Source organism: Aspergillus lentulus, assembly GCF_001445615.1.
Source record: "Aspergillus lentulus DNA, contig: Alt04, strain: IFM 54703, whole genome shotgun sequence".
NCBI classification, from domain to species: Eukaryota; Fungi; Ascomycota; class Eurotiomycetes; order Eurotiales; family Aspergillaceae; genus Aspergillus; species Aspergillus lentulus.
Window position 1 is genome coordinate 3259170 of NW_028322122.1, and position 21722 is coordinate 3280891.

A 21722-nucleotide genomic window follows, 5' to 3' on the forward strand; every position below is an offset into this window, starting at 1 on the left:
CCTAGGCATTCTGAGTTTACCCTGTTTATTATACAACAACGTGAAGAGTGGGTAGTCGCTGAGTCAGCCGTTTCTTAGTGATGAATGAGCCCGGCCAGAGTATACTCTCCTTTACCATTTTGGCTGTGTGACGTCACCGATGAAGTTGTTTGTTTTCGCCCCCACTTTTCATTTATGCCACTATCTATTGAATTCTCATTTCGTCGTTTCAATCTGTCTGCAACGATTTGATTCGGAAGTGCGCCTGCTGAAGTTCCGAGATGTGCTCGGGTCAAGTCTTCAATCAATGGCATCCATTGTACTTAGACCTCCAAACTCTAGACCATAGGTTTTCGGTAGTGATCATTTGACAAGCCCCTCTCCCTCAGCTTGACCGATATGAGATACTTCTGTTTCACAAACCAGTTGCACTCTGTACTCCAGGGCATTGTATCCTCAGAAATCTCGATATTAAACTCATGCACAATCTGGGGGAGAACTTTGTACATCTCCAATAGGCTGATGTTTTTGCCAATACAGGTCCAAGCACCCCCGCCAAACTATATCGTAAGATCAGTGAATTGCTCGTTTATTCCTGCCGACCTACATTGCGCCCTGTACAGCCAAAATACTTGATGACTTACCGCAAGGAGGCTTACTGCGCTAGATGCTGTTCCCGGGGTTGACGCGAACCACCTCTCGGGTCGGAATACGTGGGCATCATGGCCATAGACGACTTCGTTGTAGTTCAATGCCCAAGCGTTGACACCAACCTCTGTCTGCGCTCCCTCGTTATTAGCCCGAGCATGACGGAGAACATAATAACCTTACCCCTTCTGGGACGAAGTAACCGTTGATTTCCGCTCCACCTTCAGGAACAACTCGGACAAGTGGCACCCGACAGCGGGATGCACTCGCAGGGCTTCCTTTACCACCGCTTAGAGATATGGCATATTTTGGGCCTGTGGAAAGTGACCGGGTTAGAGATCTTGCCGTTGTTCTCCATTGTGTCCAACTCTTCTCTCAAACGCTGAAGGATTTTTGGATCCTTGTATATGTGATACAAGGCCGAGCTCAAAGTAATGGCGGTTGTGTCGGAACCAGCAGCGATGTTATTCGAGCAGACACCTATAGCATCCCGTCTAGTCATCTTGTCTTTGCCTTTAAGGCCAATAATTTTGGCGACAAGCGGCTCGTCGTTCGTATTGCCCTTAATAGCACGAGATTCTTCACAGTATTTCGCCAAATAGCCCTCAGAAAAATTCAGCAGGTTAACGGGCGAGGGCTTGTTAAAGAACCGGAGACGCTTGAGAATAGAAGGCCATAGCTCAGGCAGAAGGCCAAACTTAGACGACGTAGAGAACGACTTGTCAAGCATGTCAATAAGGAAAAAATACGGAGAGTCTGATGTCAAGTGCATTAGGGAGAATGACCCCAAACTAGGCAGAAACTTCACATCAGTAGCTGACTGCGATGACGATATGTGTCACATATCCTGACCACGGCATAAACTAAAAAGACATACCGTAATCTCGCTAATAACGTCAAAAGGCATAGAACTGGAGAAACTGGGGCAAGGAAACATGGGTCTTTTTATTTGCGAACTTAAGCATCTCCTCACGGAGAACTGTATTCTGATGATCTACAGCGTATTCATACGATATCAGCGTTGTCATGGAGTAGAGAGAGGCCATAGACCGACGAGACTTGGCATGCGCCTTCGTATCCCTAAAGCTGAAAAGTGTCTGGTTATGGGGCTCAGAGAATGCCTCGTAGCGACTTGGGAAAAGTCTTAGTCATTGAGTAAATGATTTTAACCGACTTGAGCGTGTTGAACTCATACTTATTCGGTGCGGTCCGAACGACAGGACCCAGGGGGATATCAGTATCTAAACCGTAAAGAGAAAGGGGCATATCGTCCGGCGTGAGCTGGATGTTCAAGCTTACCATATTTCTTATGTAGGTGAATGGCCCTCTGGTTGAATTTACCCTTGCTGACCATGACTAATTCCCACAACCGGGTGGTCCTTGCCAGCCAAGGACCTGGGATAGCACGTAATGGTGAGAAGAAGAAGGTCTACATCACACTTATTACCAGCAGTCCTAAAATTATCCCGCTACTCACGAAGAGTAGGGTACCCCGAGGAAAGTCGCTCGCAAGGAAAGTGTATGACGACATGATGGTAGGGCTGTCTTTGAAACCACAGCTTCTGCGTGAGAAATGTGATCTCTATTTCTTGGATTCTTGGGACTGTGTCCTATCTACATGAGGATATTATATATCAAACTAGATGCGGAGAGTCCGGAGTCGGATTAATCTCTGGGTTCGAAGCGGGACAATGAATTCTCATGTATTCGTTAGTTACCGAGATACATGTTAGAAAGCGGGCATTCGGGGTTAAGAATATGCGAGCCCTTGTAAATGCCTATCTTTCGAGGACCGTGGGCCTCTAGTATCTAGTAGTGTAGTGGGGATTCAGGTGACAATTATTGGAGGGGGCTGGTTCTCATTTAATGCAAGACCTTGGGTTGGCGTGCCTACACATTAGTTTGCATGCAGTATCGCGAATCACGATGTGAAAATGAAATTTCAAAATTTCGAAATTCCTGAAATTTGGCCTCTTGAAATGAAATTTGAAATAGACAATTGACACTAATTTTGCCCATAGTGGTGCTAAAACAGCCTCCTTCATGGCTGGTGGATACTGGGCCAAGGTCCTCAAAGCTATTAAGTAAAATAAGTTAAGCTACCATCCATATATCATAATCCAGGTAAATAACTAGATTCTGTAAGGATAATAATTATATCTTCCTAAGTTATAGCTACTTATTAATATATTCTTTTAGTACTACTAATTCTTTTTCTAATATAGAATAGATTAGAGTTGCATAACCAAACCACTAAAATCAAATCTGACCCTCACTAAACTCACAGCAGTGAGGGTTCGGTTCCTAGCCTAGGGAATTGCTTCGGTTTTGGTTTAGGTAGGGTGAAACTGATTCGAGTTCGGGTTAAACCATCGGTTTCGATTTTTAAGGTTTTATCAGATTCGACTAACCAACCCTCACTGTTTTAGATAGAAATCACTAATTTCTAAGATATATCTAATAATTTTGATATCACTAGATAGCCCTAGATCTAGGCTATCTAAATATATAAATATTAATTCAAAATATTTAGTAGTTGCTGGGATATAAGAGAATAATCATTTCTGTCATAGGTTGGTATGAAAGTAATGATTTATATATATATGCACATCAACCTTCGATAATCACTATAATTTAATAATGATTTCAACCACCATCCATTCAAACCTATAGATATTAAATTGATATTTTAGATATAGATTATTAAGATGATAAATACTATTTATTTTATATAAAAATATTAATTTTCTATAGGTATAATAATAGTATGGTAGATAGTATGGCAGTTAATAATCATTCAAAATTTCAAAACAGCAAAAATTCACCGAATGATAGCAGTTCAACTCGCCTAAAATCAAACCAAATCTAACCATGGTTAGTTAGTATAGGCCTAGCTAGGCCTACCTAGGCCTAGTGGCGGATTTTGCAGTGAAACTCGAACCAAATCAGAACAGATCAGGTTTGGTTCCAATTTCTAAGATTTGGACTCGAAATCGCAGCGGTTCGGTTCCAACTGGTTTTGAACTCGCCTGAACTCGGACCGAATGCAACTCTATCTATAACTCTCTCCCTTTTAGTGGTCTTTTATCTGGTAACTTATTAGCTATATAGATACCCCTAAATACCTTATCTGCAATACCTGCACTCTGCAGCTAAAATATAGAATATAAAATTTCTCTTAACTTCTAAGTATCTCTTGCTCTGGTATCTAGGTAACTAGGTTTTAAGACTATATCACTATAATTAGCTATATAGTGTGTATAGGGAAGATAAATCTTATATAACCCACCTTATTATCATAGCAATGGCCTAGAAAATGTGATTAAAATAAAAAATAAAAACAAATAGGTGAGCAAAAACATACAACAGCCGGGATTCGCTGGTGGTCACCCACCCAACTACTAACCGGCCGGCGTGTGGCTTAAGTACGGCTGAGCGGACGGGAAGCCCTGTTTTCCACACCCTATGGTCGTATGTGATAGGATGGAGTTAGTATTTGGAAGATATAGTGTGTAAAGCAAGGATTGTTTGCGTATTTAAATGTATGTCACTGCACGGGATCGTCATCCTTCTGCTTGAACTTGGTAAACTCGGTATTCCAATAACGCGATTTTCTAATTTTTATTTTATTTTTCCCCTGTCATTCTTCCTCTCCTCAACTTGTTAGGGTGCGACAAATTTTCAGCCGGTGCGTCTGCTGTAGCACCTGAAGAAATCTGGGAAGTACAGCGTTATGAACCAGTGGGTAGCTACATATGCAATTTCTTACAAATTAATTAGTGGGTGTATAACATGCATGTAGTTATCTGGCAACACAGTTATTACTAAAATAGATACTTGATGTGCAATGGCAGAACCAACTAGCGTGCACGTGTCCCCTCATCTATTATCCGTAGGATGTTAAGATGTTTTCCCAAACAACTTGCCTTGATTCATTCCTTAAATCTGTCAGATCCTTCAATCCGATGGATTCCTCCGCAGTTGGCCCATTTTGGGGCCCCCAGACATCCTATCTCAAGTATGTATCTATCGCTATCGAATTCCTGCATTTTCTGGACTGACACGCTTTAGCTTTTGTGAAGAGGTACGCCCGGAGCAATCCCGCGTCTGTCTTCATTAAATCCTCTTCCAAACACTAACTCTTGACCTGTTCCCAAATATAGGACTATGTAATAACCCGGTACATTGCCGAATTTATAAACACATTCAGCAGCTTGATATTCGGTATGTTTGAGACGCATCCGGGGATTCCGTAACATTTGTCTCATAGCCCACTAATAACCTCGCCAAGTCCTCTACGGAGTTTACGGTCTGGTGAAACTCTACCAAAAGCAACATGCCACCCTCAGCCGCACAATCCCCTACTTTGGTCTGATGGGCGTGGGCGCCTGCTCGGCCGGATACCATATGACCCTGAAATATCACACCCAAATGTGTATGCACCCCTGCCTGACATCACTGCCACCGCAATTAAGCTTACGCAGAATTCTGTCTATTTTCCAGCGGATGAACTGTCAATGCATCTACTTGTCACGCCTCTTCTGTACCGGATCTTTACTATCCAGACTAGCCCGCAGCACACCAGACTCATCGGCATCCTCCTCCTCACTGAGTTCACTGTTGTGATGGTGGTCCACATGGTCATGAACGAGTTCCTTCTCCATGCCGTGACCTTCGGGTTGGGCGTCCTTTTGATCGCGACACGGTCAATCAAACTGGTCTCCCAGCGGGTCCCGGATCCTTTCACCCGGAAGAAGCTTCGGAACATCGGCCTCTTTGGCGTCGGTATGTTTTCTTCCGCCTCCATCGGAACCACCCCCGATTAATGGAACTGACAATGAGCTCAGGTAGCTTTATCTTTGGCTACTTGGTCTGGCTGATTGACGAGTTCGCTTGCAATCCACTGATTCACATCAGACACTCGGTCGGCTTGCCCTTGGCGTTCGTGTTCGAACTGCATGGATGGTAGGTTGCTTCCTAATATCCTTTCTCCATGGGATTCTAGATCTAGGAACATGAGATGCTGATTCGAGAAATCAATCCAGGTGGCATGTCTTCACCGCAATTGGTGGCTATATCGCAGTGGAGGTTGTAGACATGGTCACTTCGGGTGAAGTTCACGGGGATCCAACGGATCAGCTTGCTTGGCCGATTGCCGATGTGGCCAGATTTATAGGGGGAGCACAAGGGACCAAGAAATTGAATTGACCATAGACGTTTGGTGGAAGAGTCGCGCTGTTAGCCCCGTAGAACTCTCTCAAATCGAAGGTTGTAAGTTCGTCGCAAACTGTGACGCGACCTTCGAATGCATACCTGCTCAAGATAGAAATCCGAAATATGATACATGATACTCAAAGTAAGCAGATTACGCAAGATACAATAATCCCTTGCTTAGAGATAATTTCATATTAGCTGCCGGAGTGGCCGCTTCTTCTCTTCGAGGGGAGCAAGATGCATCACAAATCTGCATCTGAGCGCGCGTCCAGCGATAATGGCAAAATTCACGAACAGCTCCCTCTCAGACTTTTATTTCATCTTCTCTAAGAGCAAGCTAGAGGTGCTGAAGCACCGCTGCGGCACTGCCCTGTTATCCCGACCCTCATTTGCATTCGACAGATGACATTGTCACGGCAGTACTTTGGAATCTCCCTCGCTCCCATCAGCTCCCGTCTCGATGAAAAGGGCCAAGGCAAAATCTGTGTACTTGGCCGAGTGTAACAGTCACCTTGTGATGCAGGGAACAGAATTTGCTTTGTTAATTGGGATTTCCCATGCAAAGTCTGCAAAAAAGGTACAGTCTTTGAGATAAAAAGTTCATATCTAATTAGGCGAAGGCAATATATTATTTGCTTGACCTCATCTCCAACATGCTAATGTGGGAAGCATTAGGCCTTCTGGGATGTCTTGCTTGTTGACATTCCTCTATGCACTCATGCCCCGCCGCATTTAAGTGAGGAACATTGGGCGCGTTTAGGAGCCGTCATCCCTAGATACCTCATCCCTTACTGTAGGATCAGTGTGAAGGGAGCAATGACCGTATACTGCTTAAGTGTGTAGAATCTAGCCCTCCATAGGTGCAGTTTTGATTGCATACAGCGCCTCTTTATCTTGCTGTAGCCTATGACACCGCATCTCCCAGAAATCACATGTCGTAGCCGCATATCAAAGCCAGGGGTTTACCAGGGCCCTATAAACTCACACTGTGATGCACCATGCATGATAATGGGTTTACTTCATATTGTTGAATTCCTCAAAACATATGGTATCGACCTTGTTGACTCACAGACACTCCCCATGTAGGCTTGAATCTTGCGCTTTCGGCTTTCCTAGTGTATAAATGAAGCCTGGCTCCATCCTTCAGCATCAACATCCATCACATCGACCCTTCTCTTGCAGTTGGTCTCTGAGTCATATTCAACGACGAGATGTACTGAAACTGCCTTGGGTATTCTTGCCTCAAAAAGTCCTTTCCGGCATCCCATGTGATAAATCGCGGGGTAAGGGCGTTACCGCTAAGTTTCACTTTCCTGTGAGCACTATTAAAAAACGTATCGAAAAAGTTTTCCTTGCCATTTTCCTCTCTAATCCGGACAACCGCGAGATAAAAGTCCCGGCGGTTATATTCCTTTTTAGCGAGCATCAATGCTTCGTGCTCGAGATGGCCAATGCTGAGATAGTACATAAGCATGTGTGGGTCATATAGCTCCTTACACCAGGCTTCGTAGCCAGGGTGGTCTTGACGGTCTAGTAGTGGCTCGTCGCGCAGTTCCCGGATCCAGTTCAATAGAGAGACTTCCTCATCGAGCATTGTGGGGCGGAATGGCAAAGGTAAATTCCGTTTCATGCCATCGCCTGATATAATGTCTCTGGCACCGCACTTCATTGTATGGTAGACAAGAGCACCCTGCATTAGATCCTCAATCATAATTGACAGAGCCATATTGTCTTTCAGATCACGGAGTGGCCTAAGCGCGAAAACACATGCGTCGGGCACATATGATCCTGCTGGATCTCGTAATGACACTACTAAGACTGTTCCATAGCCGGATAACAAAGGTTGGTTTCGTGTGTCCAAATATCCGTGAGCGAAGGCGGAGATAGTGGCCTCGGATCCCCGGCAGCATCGTTCGCACAGATCAGAATTGTGACATTCTTCCTCAAGTATGTGCGTTCGCTGTTCTGATATACGCTTCCAGGACTGATCTGTGTGTTTCGGTGGCTTATCCCGCCTCGCAGCGAAGACTTCATCCATAGTGTATCCTTCACGAAGCGCGGCGTGCATTTCCTCACTTGAGACGGTGCTGTATCTTTTTGGTTTCCATAAATTTCGCTTGAGATACTTCAAGATAAAGGTCCTCACTCGGTCTTCGCGAGCATAACCAAAGCCGAGGACATCAACCGGTGGTGCGAAATCTTCCCTGCGTCGGACAGGTAGGGGATAAATAGTAACCAGAGTGCTGGAAATTGCGGCTAAGAGTACTTGCCAGGGAGAGCCCGCTCGAAGACACTCAACACACTGCCGGAGAACCTTTGGGGAACAACGCCGTTCGCGTTGATGTAGATTCTCGATGCCCTTGCGACGTACAGAAAACCGTGCGTAAGACTTCATTATATCGAAGGCTGTTTTAGAGATAGCAAAGCATGAAAGTTGCCTTGTTATCTGCCAAGTGTGTGTGAAATACCAGCTACATTCCATGATAACGTAGAAGTCTTCTTCCCGTGCTTCCGGATCTGAACGATCAGTACCGGTCCAAAGGTTTTCGAGAAGCTCAAGGTCTGCCCCTGACATCACAAGAACCTCATCAAACTGTGTGATAAAATTAATAATGTGTCGCGCAGCTTTTTCCGTGTTACGTGGATTGTGCTGCCGCCCTCCAATAACCTGTAGAAAGCTCGGGACAAGTCGTTGTGTCAGGTAAAAGCAGTCAAACCGAAAGTCTATTAGAGAGGCAGAGCGGACGGTGCCGTGCTTTGAATTTGGAATCCGGAAATCGAGCAGCGCCTGGTGATCGAGTGACATGAGTGGAGGCCCATCTTCGTCCGTAGCATCACTTAGCTCCTCCATATCGTCGGACACCGTGCTGGGTGGGGCAGGGATCCAACTTGTTGGATCCCTGCGCATCGAGATGATCTCACTGTCAACGATGCTGATTTGATCAAATGCTTGGCCGGTGACCAAGGATTGTAGCTGTTTCAAAATGGCTATACGGTATATATCCCTTGCCCAGTCCATTATGTAGTCAACAATAAGCAATAGCTGCAACGCGTCGTCTTTGTGCAAGAGCGATCCCGACCAGAGTAGTGTTATACCCTTGCCGCTGAATTAGTTGGGCCGCATGAAAGGATGTATTGTGGGATTCTAGGATTGTCGCCAGGATTTCGACAGTCATTGTAACTCACATATCTTGTAGGATCCCCATCGGCTCCCTTGTCAAGATGTGCCCCATACACTTTCCATTGATCCCCGCGAGAGGCCAGAAACCACACCAAAGGCTCAAAGCGTTCTTCTCCTGGCGACCAATCCACGTAGGACCGCAATTCTTCTTGAAGCTTCAAAAGCGCGTAAATCGGGAACGCTGACTGCACCTGGATGGCATCAAATCCACTGGAACTCGTTTCGGACTTTGCTTCTAAGAGCAAAAAGGGGAAGAGTAGCGGATCAGCTTGACTTTTGAAGGGCGTAGTTTTAAGGATGTCTGAGACAATATCGTCTTGCTGCTTGGCGAGATCTGGTCGAACGGGGCTCTGTAACAAACTATCCAGATTCCTAGTATTCTGCAAGCCCAGGACCCGATCAGGACCTTGTTTAGGGAGCTGTGATCTGAGAAGCTCATCATATACAACAAACTCCTGGGCTCGGTCATCGAAGAGGGGATTTGTTCCAATTTCGTAGCTGTAGATGTCAGTGTACTTCCAGGCAAGATTAAGAAAGCTTATCTCACAAGTCTTTAATTCGCTCGTTAGGAGGACATTGACAAGGCCTTCTCCGTTTTCTGCGTTCCTCAAGTTCTCGCGCATGCTCAATTTGGTTGTTGCTCAATGTAGCCTCTATCTCAGACTGCCAGATCCTCGCCCGGCATCTTGAACTACTAAGGATTAGCAGAGTGCTTCATTCCAAGGTTGCCCAAATTCTTCCCACTACTACGCTAGCCCTGTTGGCCCATAACCCCTAATATAACAGTACTCACCAAGCAACTTCAGCTAAGAATCTCCCTAGGATATGATTTTCCAGCCCAAACCGCCAGCCTGCTTCGTTGCGCTCCTGACCAAACAAACGTTCAGCGCGCTGGCAAAGCCACTCGGCACGGGCTTTGATCTGCTGCTTCCAGGGTTCTTTGGATGACCAAATATTTACACCAGCCGAATAGACATCAAACTGATAATTCCCCAATTTCTTGATATTATTGAATGTTTCCGCATGAAGTTCGGGCACCCCCTCGTCTAGTCGCAAAAACCGAATGTTGTATCGCTTCATCAAACGCCGTAGCGTTCGCAAGTGGTCTTCCGCCATTATGCGAGCCCGGTGAGGTTGGAAAAACCTTGGATATGGCACTGGCAGCAGTGGATTAGGAGGAATATATGTACTGATGGTACCAGGGCTGCGCCCCTTTTCCAGTGGCTTAGCCCAGCAGGATAAGATGAGTTATCGCGCGATGTGGGTAAACATTTCTTCCCCCTGTCCATCTAGCGTCTTCAAATTGGTGTCAGTTCTTGGCACATTTCCAAACTAAGTTTCGCGCAGCTCTACACTTTTTCTCTCTACAAGCCTATAACTATTTTTGACAGTTTAAAGGTTTATCCATGGCGTCTTAATGATTTCTAAGTAGCCAACTGCAGAAGCTACTAACCCACCCAACCTTCCCTCCCAAGGCATAACTGATATCTGTGTCTCAGGACCCGGAACGCCAAAGTTGATGCAACACATACCGGAGAAATACATGAGATTAGCATATTTCTCCCGATATTGCTTTAGCTTTGAAAGTGATTCAAGAGAATTTCCAGCAGGCGCTTTGATAGCATTATGGGTCTGAGGGGTAATGGAAGCCACTTTCGTGATCGCAGGACTTATTCTCCGACGTGGAAACCGTGGAAAGACGTCGTGATCGAGTCGTGGCTAATCCTGGCTGGAGCAGGGCATGTTCCGGTTGCATCGAGTCTCATCCCCGAGGGAACTCCAAACTGTGGAGGGGGGATTCGCCGAGCCACGGGCAGATCTCAGCCAAGCTATCAAGGTTAGAGGAGGGTGCTCACGCATATGTCATCAGCAGATTGGGGAAATGTCAAATTGAGAAGCCGCAAGTACCAGCTATGTTGATTGTTTATAAAAGATACCGAGATGGTACCTTTTCCAGAGTGACCCGCATATACGCATCCAAACGGAAGCTGCTTCAAATTGGAAGATAGAATCCAGTCTAGCGATATCTCATACAATAGTCCTAGTTCATATCGCCAGGCTGCCTCGCCCAATGGGTGACGCGAAGATTGTAATCGTTATGATAAAACGAGCGTGGTACATACAAAAGCGAGCATATGTAGATATGTTCAAAAAACAAAGCAATAAAACAAGTTAGTAGCCAATATAAAAGTGGGTATGTACAGACTGGCTGGGACCCTAAAGGTAATCGTGTGCTACCACGAACATAAAGACAATCAGTTTCAAGACGTATAGACGGCAACATAAGCGATCTCCATCATGCTGCCGTAACCGTCGAGGGTGGCTGAGTTAGGATAACCAGGCTATAAGGATACTTCACGTCAGCACTCTCACCTTCTACACATTCGGAAAGGTGCAAACTTTTAAGGAGAATCTCTAAAACGTACCCAGGTGCCGCCAACAGCCACGTTGAGGATGAAGTACAGAGGGTCATGACACAGCGAGGCCCAAACGTTCGAGTCGCCAATCTGAGAACCGGTGAGCCGGTGGAACAACTGGCCGTCCATGTACCACGTAATGGTCTCGGACTGCCAGGTAGAAGGGGTGCGGTCCCAGACGATGCGCCAAGTATGCCACGACTGATCAGGAATCGCGATGCTTCCCCCGCGGCCATTGGGCTCGTTGCAGATACCGCCGGGATAGACGTTGCAGTGGGCGGTGCCGTAGCCCGTCAACTGGCCATTGATGGTCTCGAGGATATCAAGTTCACCGCACCCAGGCCATGCGGTTCCTGAGCGGATCGAGTTGCCCAGGATCCAGAAAGCCGGCCAGATTCCCTGTTTGGCAGAGGTAGGGTTGGTGCCAAACCGGATATCGGCCTCGGCGAGCGTGATCTTCCCTGCGCTAGGTGTGAAGACGTACTTGCTCTCGAGCCGGCCTGATGTCCACCCCCCGGACACGGAACTGTCTTTCCAAGGCACTAGCTGCAGAGTGTTACCGCCGCTGAGCTGAACGTTCCTGTTCGAACTGGTGTACGTCTCCAACTCGCCATTCACCCCCGGGTTCCCTGTGATTATGTTCCAATTGTTAGAGTTGGGAAGCGTCCCCGCCGAGCCGGCGAAGTTATCGCTCCACTGTAGCGTGTACCCTGAGTACGAAGGGGGCACCCAGGCCGAGACCAAAGAGGCCAGGGCTGGGAGGAAACATGAATATTGGCAGCGCATTTGTAAGGAAGGAGATGGTGCAAGGCCGAAGCAGGTGTGTATGTACAATATGGGAAGGTGGGAATATTCAGGATACGTACAGTAGCCAGAGGATCAACGAAACAGGGTCGGCAGAACGAGACTGGCAACAGCGGAGGTTGTTTATATAGTACCTTCCTCAAAAGCCTGGCGAGGGACCTCAAATACAGGTGTTCAGGCTGACTGTGGCAGATGATGTTATCATGGGCGTCATATATATATTAATACTGCAAAAAGACGATGCTACCCAACAGGCAGGCAGAGTAAGGAAAGCTACTCAACAACGGCTTCTATCCCATCGTGCTATCGGTTTGGGCCAGCTGATGGCTCCTGAGGCGGCCATTGAATGAGTAGATACTGATTCCGCCCTATCATCATACATCCATGTATTTTGGGACGAAGCCAAGTCAATCAACCAAGAGGCAGACGACATAGGGTATATTTTCTCTTACATTTACACCTCAAGACTCATGGCGGCATATCCCAGAGATTTAGGTGGAAAACTCCATGCCCACGAGCAGTGCCGCGTGGCCCCGGCATAATGGCAGAAGTAATACTAGAATTCCTACGACTACCTAGGTTATTTAAGAATTCCCCATAAAATCCTAGCGACTCGTGGCCGCCACTCAGCGCCTGACGAAATTGAGAACGTCGGCATGATTGCAGGAGTGGGGAAGGCTGAGGCTAATTAATCTTATTGCAACCTAGAGAGAAAGTCAGAGCGAAGAAACACAAACACCGACTGGTCGCTGCGCGCGTCAGAGCACATCGGGGCTCAGATGCCGAAACACCTGAATGTTCTCCTCGACAAATGCCGTGGAAGAGTAGGTGCCAAGTACCGAACCATGTGACCCTAAGATATAAGAAAGGTAGCCTGCTGATATCAGGGGTAGTGGTCACCCGGTCACTGGCCTTGCACAATCTGGGACGGCATCTCCTCAATATCTCCCAATAATACGGACTACTCTATTGGGTAAATAACTTGGTGGAAACTTTGAACGTGGTAGCATGGGGCAGGTTACACTGACTTATAAGCCAACCACAACTCCACTTATATGGGTTTCAGCTTCACTAAAAACAACCTATAAGGTAGTTAATGTAACTAGGTTACACCATTTCTGTCTCCCCTTCGAGGAGTCAACTCCAGTCATGGCAAAGTCAAAATATCATCCCCTAACGCTAAACTCCTAGCTTATACTTAAGTACGCAAATCATACACTTCAGCGACGAAGGTCACTGTCATCTGAACAGGATCATTTCTTTTTCAACTCCTCTGTAGACCCATCCTTAGTCGCATCTCTATAGCTTCATTTTTGTACTTGCAGTTGACCCGAAAATCAGGCGCCAGGCCATAGCGGGTGTCAGTTGTTGAGGGACAGTAGTCACCTTGATTGGTGTGATCATGCAGATAACCAAGGACATCATATGTGGTACTTCTTTGATGACGGACAATGTCCTGATAATGTTTCCATCCTGGTCACTTGCATCTTCGCTGGTCCAGAGCCTCCATCATGACCGCATGCGAGCTGCTCTCGGTCCCCTGGCATTATCCGGCCTCTGTCCTGTAAGTAGAGTTGACAAAAATGCTACCTCAGTTCTGTTCTGCATGAGAAGTGTACCCAGCCGGCATCTTCTATGAGTCTGATTGCGCGTAGGGTGTAAGGATGGTCTGGTCCATAGACCATCTGTAGGCCTGGTAGAGCTCTAGAAAGGATATCCAACGCTTTCTTATATTGCCGCTCGTTCATGTAGGCAACGCCCATCCAATGAAGTGTTGATACGATACTCTTATCCTCTTCCTCCAGGAATTTCAGCAGTCCTGACAAAGCTTTTGAAAGGAATAGAACCCCTTCTTTATATTCCCCGCGATACACATGTACAATACCGATTGCACGTTGGACGAACAGAGTATTTCTATGCTCTTCTCCATAGCGTTTCTCCAGGCCTCCTAAGGCTTTATGAAGGGCTTCTAGCGCTTCCATGTACTGCCCAAGTCCCGAATACGTTATACCCATATAGAAGAGCTTATGCGGTTCGTTGACCTCCTTTTGTCCGAACAGCTTCTTCGATGATGACAGGGCCGCGGAGAGGAATGGCAATGCTTGCTGATACTGATGAAGCTTCACATAGGCTCGGCCCGTGTCGTAGGAGATGTGACGATAGAAATCGAGCTGTCGCCTAGGTAGCTTCTTCTCATGGCGCGAGAAGACTGTCATGAAAGAAGACAGCGCATCAGTATATTTCCCCAGGCGATAAGATCTGAAGCCTATTAAGTATATTGTAAACAGAGTAACTTCATGATCAGGTCCCAATTTTTTCTCCAGTCCATCCAAGGCTTTGGTCCAATGCGCCCATGCCATTTCATGTTGCCCAAGCTGGTCGTAAACACTAGCAATGCTCTCTAGGATTAGGAACTGCAGTGGCCCTTCTTTCCCCTTGACCTTTTCGAGGGCCACGGTCAAGATTTCAAGACAGTCTTCTTCTCTACCAACCCGGTAGTAGAACATCGCCACTAGCAGGAGCGCAAGAATAGGAAGAGCCGAGGCCTTCCGTACTATGGCGCGAAATAACATTTGTAGAGGATCAGTAAGCTTCTCAAATTGTCGGATATAAGTTTGCAACTTAAGCAGGAGGTCAAGTCCGAAGTGGGGAGGAAAGGGTCCCTCTTTCTGCAGCACTTGCACCATGGGTTTGATATCGAAAGAATCATTCGCAACACTGGTGTTCTTGTACCGGGCACCCATAATCCGAGCGTCTCTAAATCCGCATGTATTCTGAATCGTTCCAAGAAAGAGGCGTATCCGCTCAGTGCGCGAATCATTTTGTCCATACTGTTGCAGTCTCCTCTCATGTTCCGCGTTAAGACGTGTGCAAAGAACCTGCAGAATTCTTCCAGAATGCGAGTGTTCACTCAGCCATAATCCAAATTCCAATAATTGGAAAATTTTGAGGTCCAAGGAATTCATATAGTCATCGTCCGTAGTATCCACAATAAAATGCTCCAACCAAGTGATACATAGGTCTGAGTTTAGGAATCTGATAACCCTTAACGCGACTGATCCAGGATCAATATCAGACTCAGAAATATGCGTAAACATATATCCAGATATGTAGCACAGGAGGTGATATCGCCGAGTAAGCTGGGAGAAGGTACTCCAATCACTTGTTAAAGAATTGAAGTAGCTAGCTTCAAAATACTGGATACATGAATCTGCAAGCCTCTGATGAGATTGCTGTGGAAATACTCGGAAGATTAGTATTTTGCGTGAACTTCGGGTTTTCCTCCATTCGTCCTCGGGCCTGATCAAGAATTCCTTCACGGAGAAATGTATGAGCCGCACGTAGCCATCAGCGACACTGACAAGATCACCACAAACCTCCAAGACTCTGCGGTCCAGGCGTGGAATGAGATAGTCATCGATTGATTGATCTTTCCGTGACGACGTGGATAGAGCATCCGCAGCCAACATGTGCTGAAACTCGTCGAGAGTCAATGGACGTTGAGCAACAACGATAAATGACAGAATCTTTCGAGCAAGATCTATCTCAGACGGTTCCAACCGGCGGACAAGTCCCAAAAGCAGTTGCTCATAGGTTGTTTGAAGATCGTATGGCAAATTATGCAGCCTTTCTAGGGCATCAGCCACACCAACTGACTTGTCAAGATGCCGAAGCATGAACTTGATCCATAGGAAATTCCCATCAGCTTGCTGTTTCAGAGCCATAGTGACTTCATGCCGCAAATTCGCTGCATTGAGCGTGTCACTGAGAGAGATCTCAGCTTCAATAAGTGTCTCGATATCTTGTTCTGTCAGAGAGGACTCAACCTCAACTGTATGCCTAGCGCAATTGACCGCATGAAAGGCACGGTGCCGGCCAAGTAGGATAAAACGGAACCTGGAGTGGTCCGTCAAGAATTGGAGGAGCTTCTCAACTAATTCACTGGCAGTGTCCTCACACTCGTCAATACCATCGATGATACAGAAAACGGGCTCAGAGACGAGTGCGGCCATAGTACCAAAGGCAGTCCATAATTCAGTCGTTGTGAGCTGCCCAATCACCGCTAAGCTCTGTAGAACAGAAATCGCGTCTTCGGCAGGCGCGATTCTTAGCAACTGCCATATAAGGGAACGGAGCAGGTCACTCAGATTTCGCTGGCTAGCATGTGCACCGGAGAATGCGAACAGAAAAGAATTCACTTCGATCTTACTCATGAAATCCACGATATAGGAAGCCAGAATGCTTTTACCGCAACCCGGAGGTCCATAAACATAGAGTATCCCATCTAGGTTCGACGAGGGGTCTAGGGTGTACCAATTCACGAATGTCGTGTTCGACCAGATCCAACCACAGGTACCTCGTAACCTTTTTTTGGTGTTAGTCTGCTGGACTTGCCGCATATTTGGCGGTCTCAGCCATCTTTCGCATTGCATTTGCAAATCGTACAGATTTCTTTTTCGAGCGTCTGCGCAATGATTAGTAGATACACCCAAGCGAGAGCACCTAAGCTCACCTTCTTCAGCGTTCTTGAGGACGAGAGTATTCTCCGTAATGTTCCTATCCACCTTTTCTATTCTTTGGGAGACTGTTGGTGTCGATTAGCGGCAATTCAAGGGAACACTCTTGTAAGATCATACCAACATTCAGCAATTCAGCCTCATTCATGGAGGGCAAAACGCGTACATCAATCGCCTCAATGTGTGAAAGAAGCTCTTTTGCATACGCTGAGGCTGTTGCAACCGCATAGAATCTCCATTTATCATTTTTGTGCGAGTCGGAATAGTCGCTGATTCCTCGGACAACAAGACATGGAAAGTTGTTCATCAATCCAGCTGCTTCCATGTCGAAGCAGAGTATCGAGTTCCCATAACGTTGATTGATCCTGTCACGCTCAACACCACTCTTGATAACCATACTTCCTGATGCAATGACGCCGTGGTGAACGTTCGGTCTGCATGGGTAGCTGCGAGGATTTCGGGCGATGAGGCCTGACTCGTCGCAGGCATCACAATTCTCGGAGCCGGACTTATGGTCATAGTCTGCTTGATATAGGAAATCTTTGTTCTGCCCGGGATAAGCGTACTCTTCACCCAACCTCTCAATAAAGTGCGACATATTGTTCATCGGATTCTTTGGTCTCATATGGTATGCCTTCAAAAGATCGACAGCGGCCAGGATCTTGCGAGGTGGTGCACAAAACCAGTCTTTCCGCTCCACTTCGCCATTTCGTTTGAGCTTGCCATAGTCGTACTGGACTATCCCAGTGTATATGCCGGTCGGGTAACTCACCACGACGTCACCCAGGCGGATATCCTTGGTCTTTGCTGGAACACCGCCTCCAATGCCCACCAGCAGCGCAAATCGGATATTTTTAAATGTACGGCGCATGTTTTCAGCAACGATGGCGGCAGGACCCGTGCCCATTTGACCTCCAGACAGACAAGCCATTACGACATTGTGCTCGCTCAAGCGGCCCAAGTGATACGCGTTGGTGTCATCCGCAGGTGTGGATTGAGGCCTCCCATGCTCCTCATCCAGCACCGCCATACCCACGACGAACTCGTCGTGGGACGCGGATATCCACCCGACCGTATAAGCATCATTCGAATACGGAGAACGTTGCATCTTCGTTCGATGGCGGAATCTGTGTAGGGCGAAGCCACTTCCAGTAAACCCGCATGGTCGGAAGGAAAAAAAGAACTTTCCTCGATTATGCCATGGAGACTTCTGTCGGACCAGCCAAGACAAGGCTAATGTTGCCAGGGTGAGATTCAGCGCAGCCTTGCAAAAGCAAAAAGCACCGTCGGTGAGGCCGAGGTCCGCACTGACATTCTTTTCCTCGACTTTCAACCGAACATCCCCGGAAAAAGTCGTCTAGGTCAGCAGTATTCATTCGTCTTGTCTGGTATATATTGATTCTGAATTCTCCGTGCATCCCTCCGGAGGCCAGGAACCACAAGCTGTGGCTGCAATGGCTCTGGCTATTCAGCCCCCAAACAAACAATGAGACTCCTTTTGAGACATTATTCGATGAGCTAATGCTGGAATGTACCGGCTTATCGTACCTCCAAAGATATCTTTTAGTCTAACAGGCTCGTTAATCAGTTAATGGTGATCTAGGCTGACCTAGATCATATCGCTAGATTAGCCTGACTTCGAAGATGCATCTGGGGCTATATTCTCACCAAGGGTTCGAGTACTAAATGTCAATTAGATTGACTCAATATTAATGAGAAGAACTGGCTGTTGTCTCCAGTGACTACAGGTCCAGTCAACTCACTCTCTATACTTGATCTGTAACTCCTATTTATATTAGTGGAATATTATCTATGGCCGGAGCCTAGCCTTATACTTGACTACAGGAAATAGAATTATAGTTATATACCAAAAGGTGGAACCTCAGCATATCAATACTGCTGTATCTTTTTTCTATTTTTCTAATTTTTTTTTTTTTTTTTTTTTTTTTTTGGCTTCAATCTTTGATATGTTTGGCTTGTTTTGGTTCGGCTTCTTATCTAGATGGAGCCGAGTTACTTCCACAGCATAATTGGGGTTGTCTGGTCCCATGGAACGGTGCTGTGTAGACTTCCTGAGTCTGCCATCATACCATAACAATTGTATTCCTGTTAAGTACACCGCTGCTCAAATCATCTGCAGTGAATACACTGATCATTCTCTACCTACAGAAGTCAACATGCTGCAATGCTAAGTAGTAAAAGAGTCGCATTCACCGCTACTCTACCTCTTCCTTCCATCTACCAGAAAGTTCACAATAAGCAGCTCCCCTTCTTCAAGTTTTTCATCATCAAGCAGCAGAAAAGGTTCATCTCATCCTCTACAAGATTCTCAATAGATCTACTACAGTCACGAATCATGCCTGACTCCAATCCCACCGAGACACGCGAATGCCGGAGCTGCAAAAAGGCAGAATCTGAAAGTGCTCCCTTAAGGAACTGCTACTGCTGTAAATCAGCTGCTACTGGTCCTGCGACTGCCAGAAAGCTGACTAGAAAGCTCACAAGAAAGTCCGCGCCAGCGATGCTCAGGCAAACTCTGGCTCTGGCAACCAGTCTGTAACTAACACTAACGCCACCCAATTCACTAAAGCTCTGGAGGTTAGCTTTCTGAAGCTATTCTATCACCTCCGCAAAGACCTGGCTCTATAACTGCACTGGAAAGGATACCTACAAGTTACTAATCAACACCTACCATCTAGCGCTAGGCGATGACTATATATTTACAGGGGATATTCACACAGATAGTATCTATGGCAGGGCGACTAATGGCGGATGCACTGGCTTCTGCCAGTTCCTAAAGCACATTAACACAATCCCCAATCTAGCTAAAGCAGAGGGGTGCGTCTGGTACAGCATGGATTCCGCAAACTAGAGCAATCTCATGTACGCGGTGGAGAAGCATAATGTTATTAAGCATTGTAGAAATAACTTAATGCTGATGCAGATGCGCATGATTAGCAAGCAGGTACTTAAAACTAAACTGGACCTGGTGGGCAGAAAGGGGATGATATGATGAAGATGCAGATGGACGCCGAGGGCGGGAACGGCGTTGTCTCCCTTTTGGACTTCAGCCACATTTTGAGACATTGATCGGACGTTTGTAGCTAGCCAGGAGCTGCTCAATTAGTACATGGTTCACAGAGATGTACCTAGACGGCCTCTAATCAGGGAATGTTCATTGGCACGATGGACCTGTGGTCGTTTCTTCGCCGACAGGATACAGTTCAGCCGACCTTTCGGATAAGTTCGGCTGGTGCCAAGATAGGTCGGAACATCAAATAGGCATCATGTGACTGAAAATCATGTGATTTTATAAGGTCAGCTTAGCTTAATACAATACCATACTGTTTTTAATACTACCTATATCTAAGGCGTATTTTTATCTAACTAGTTAGTAACTAGTTTAGGATTTTATCTACTTAATATTTTTTATATCTTTTAGTTCTTAACAGAAAGATAAAAGATATTATATAAGATCCTTAACTAGTTTAGAACTAGTTTAAAAAGATAGGTAAAAGGTCAAAAAATATTACAAATGTGGTAATTTTATAAGGTCGGCTGACCCACATCGATTAGCCGAACTCCTTAGTAAAGGTCGGTTGACCTGTAGTCACCTTCGCCGACTGTGCCGTATCGCGATCCGACCGACAATGTGGAATGACATCACATTTTCTGAGCACTTATGGAGAAAGGCGTTGAGACATAATCCAGACATAGTGCCAGCCGCTTATTAATTTAGTTCTCGTTCTGGTTAGAATACCCACTATTTGGGGAGCCGGCAACCGCAGGGAACAAAAAAAAAGAGGTGGGTGAAAATCAAAAAAATGACCTACGCAGGATTCGAACCTGCAATCTCTTGATCCGTAGTCAAGCGCCTTACCATTGGGCCAGCAGGCCTTGTTGTAGGCATGTTTCCATATTTTGCTACATGTGCCAAATGAGAATTCCGAACCAACAACATCTGTTCAGAATATTATCTACGTACTCAGTCTTCATTATCGTGAACTTGCTTTGTTTATTGATGTAGCAGTTTCTTAATATGATAGTTTCCTGTTGTATGCTAATTTTCGAACGTGATTTTCGGTTTACGTCGCTATGAACCTCAGTAGATCAATGTCCGGCGAAAAGATATATATCTCCTTGTACCTGAAGCCGCAAGAACCCAGGTCAACAAAACATGAGCTGTCACCCCTGTTAAAACATATACTGATATATTAGCCCGATGATGCATTAAACCATAGGGACAGTGAACAGTCCGTTAAGAAATCCCTACAGATATCCAAGTTTTCTGTAGTCGGCACCGTTCGGAGCTCGAATAGGATCTGGCGCAGCTCTCCAAAACCTGTAAATACAACCTTTCCGGTAGCGGACCAGTAGGGCCAATGCTATTCTTAATTTGAAATCTATTACACAGCAGGTCTATTAGTTGGAATAGCAACAACCCCGTAGGACATATCGCAGCTCGTCTGCATATTCCGGGAGATCTGTGCGACCCGACTTCACGGATTGCGGCCCTATCTCTACAGCCATCGGCGTTTAGATACAATCTCCAAAATTTGAGTTGCCAGTTTGGCTTAGGTTATGGTTTACATAGCGATTGAAGGCTCCTGAAACTTTATAAGAAGGCCACCGCGTCTGCATGTCATCCTGATCGTCTGAAGGTTGCGTGCCTCGCTTGAATTATGCAATGTAATCCTGAAACATTCTGACAGTGCCACCCCATTCCTTCAGCCTCAGACAAATGCGCAATAATTTGACGAGAGGGATCAGATGCCCTTTGGAGAACGAGACTTTGAGATTGTCAACGATGAATTGCTCTTATAGAAGTGAGTTCTTCACAACTCTACCGAAGAGTCTGGTTCAAGAAGGGCGGTTGGTGCTGATGAACTTTGTCAAGACAGGAACATCCAAAAAAGGAACCCGATGAAGGGACAAAAGATTTCATGGGAAGCCAGAAGCTGC

At 46.2% G+C, this 21722-nt stretch overlaps 5 protein-coding genes and 2 non-coding genes across 7 annotated transcripts; 1 reads left to right on the forward strand and 6 right to left on the reverse strand.

Annotated features, from left to right (window-relative positions):
* Window positions 1-317: 317 nt before the first annotated feature.
* On the reverse strand, window positions 318-2158 carry ALT_2344 (pisatin demethylase; the record flags this gene model as incomplete). The annotated part of the gene is made up of 9 exons (XM_089599315.1): window positions 318-539; window positions 624-758; window positions 811-941; window positions 1009-1447; window positions 1505-1568; window positions 1639-1758; window positions 1823-1868; window positions 1927-2056; window positions 2105-2158. The coding sequence occupies 9 exons, from the start codon at window positions 2156-2158 to the stop codon at window positions 318-320; spliced, it is 1341 nt and encodes a 446-aa protein (XP_089456461.1).
* A 1826-nt stretch (window positions 2159-3984) lies between these two features.
* On the reverse strand, window positions 3985-4100 carry ALT_r020. Its single transcript, XR_004500611.1, has one exon. It is a non-coding gene; the product is annotated as an 8S ribosomal RNA (ribosomal RNA).
* A 492-nt stretch (window positions 4101-4592) lies between these two features.
* Window positions 4593-5835, forward strand: ALT_2345 (ceramidase; the record flags this gene model as incomplete). Its single annotated transcript, XM_089599316.1, has 7 exons — window positions 4593-4645; window positions 4699-4711; window positions 4791-4851; window positions 4919-5062; window positions 5131-5412; window positions 5475-5592; window positions 5673-5835. The coding sequence occupies 7 exons, from the start codon at window positions 4593-4595 to the stop codon at window positions 5833-5835; spliced, it is 834 nt and encodes a 277-aa protein (XP_089456462.1).
* Window positions 5836-7000: 1165 nt separating this feature from the next.
* ALT_2346 (uncharacterized protein) lies at window positions 7001-10138 on the reverse strand (the record flags this gene model as incomplete). The annotated part of the gene is made up of 6 exons (XM_089599317.1): window positions 7001-8045; window positions 8108-8200; window positions 8310-8938; window positions 9028-9520; window positions 9570-9713; window positions 9816-10138. 6 exons carry the CDS (start codon window positions 10136-10138, stop codon window positions 7001-7003), a joined length of 2727 nt encoding a protein of 908 aa, XP_089456463.1.
* Window positions 10139-11283: 1145 nt separating this feature from the next.
* ALT_2347 (glycoside hydrolase family 16 protein) lies at window positions 11284-12225 on the reverse strand (the record flags this gene model as incomplete). Its single annotated transcript, XM_033563669.2, has 2 exons — window positions 11284-11364; window positions 11449-12225. 2 exons carry the CDS (start codon window positions 12223-12225, stop codon window positions 11284-11286), a joined length of 858 nt encoding a protein of 285 aa, XP_033419560.2.
* A 1604-nt stretch (window positions 12226-13829) lies between these two features.
* ALT_2348 (uncharacterized protein) lies at window positions 13830-17868 on the reverse strand (the record flags this gene model as incomplete). Its single annotated transcript, XM_089599318.1, has 3 exons — window positions 13830-16708; window positions 16757-16828; window positions 16881-17868. 3 exons carry the CDS (start codon window positions 17866-17868, stop codon window positions 13830-13832), a joined length of 3939 nt encoding a protein of 1312 aa, XP_089456464.1.
* Window positions 17869-20585: 2717 nt separating this feature from the next.
* On the reverse strand, window positions 20586-20657 carry ALT_t054. Its single transcript has one exon. It is a non-coding gene; the product is annotated as a tRNA-Arg (tRNA).
* Window positions 20658-21722: the final 1065 nt, after the last annotated feature.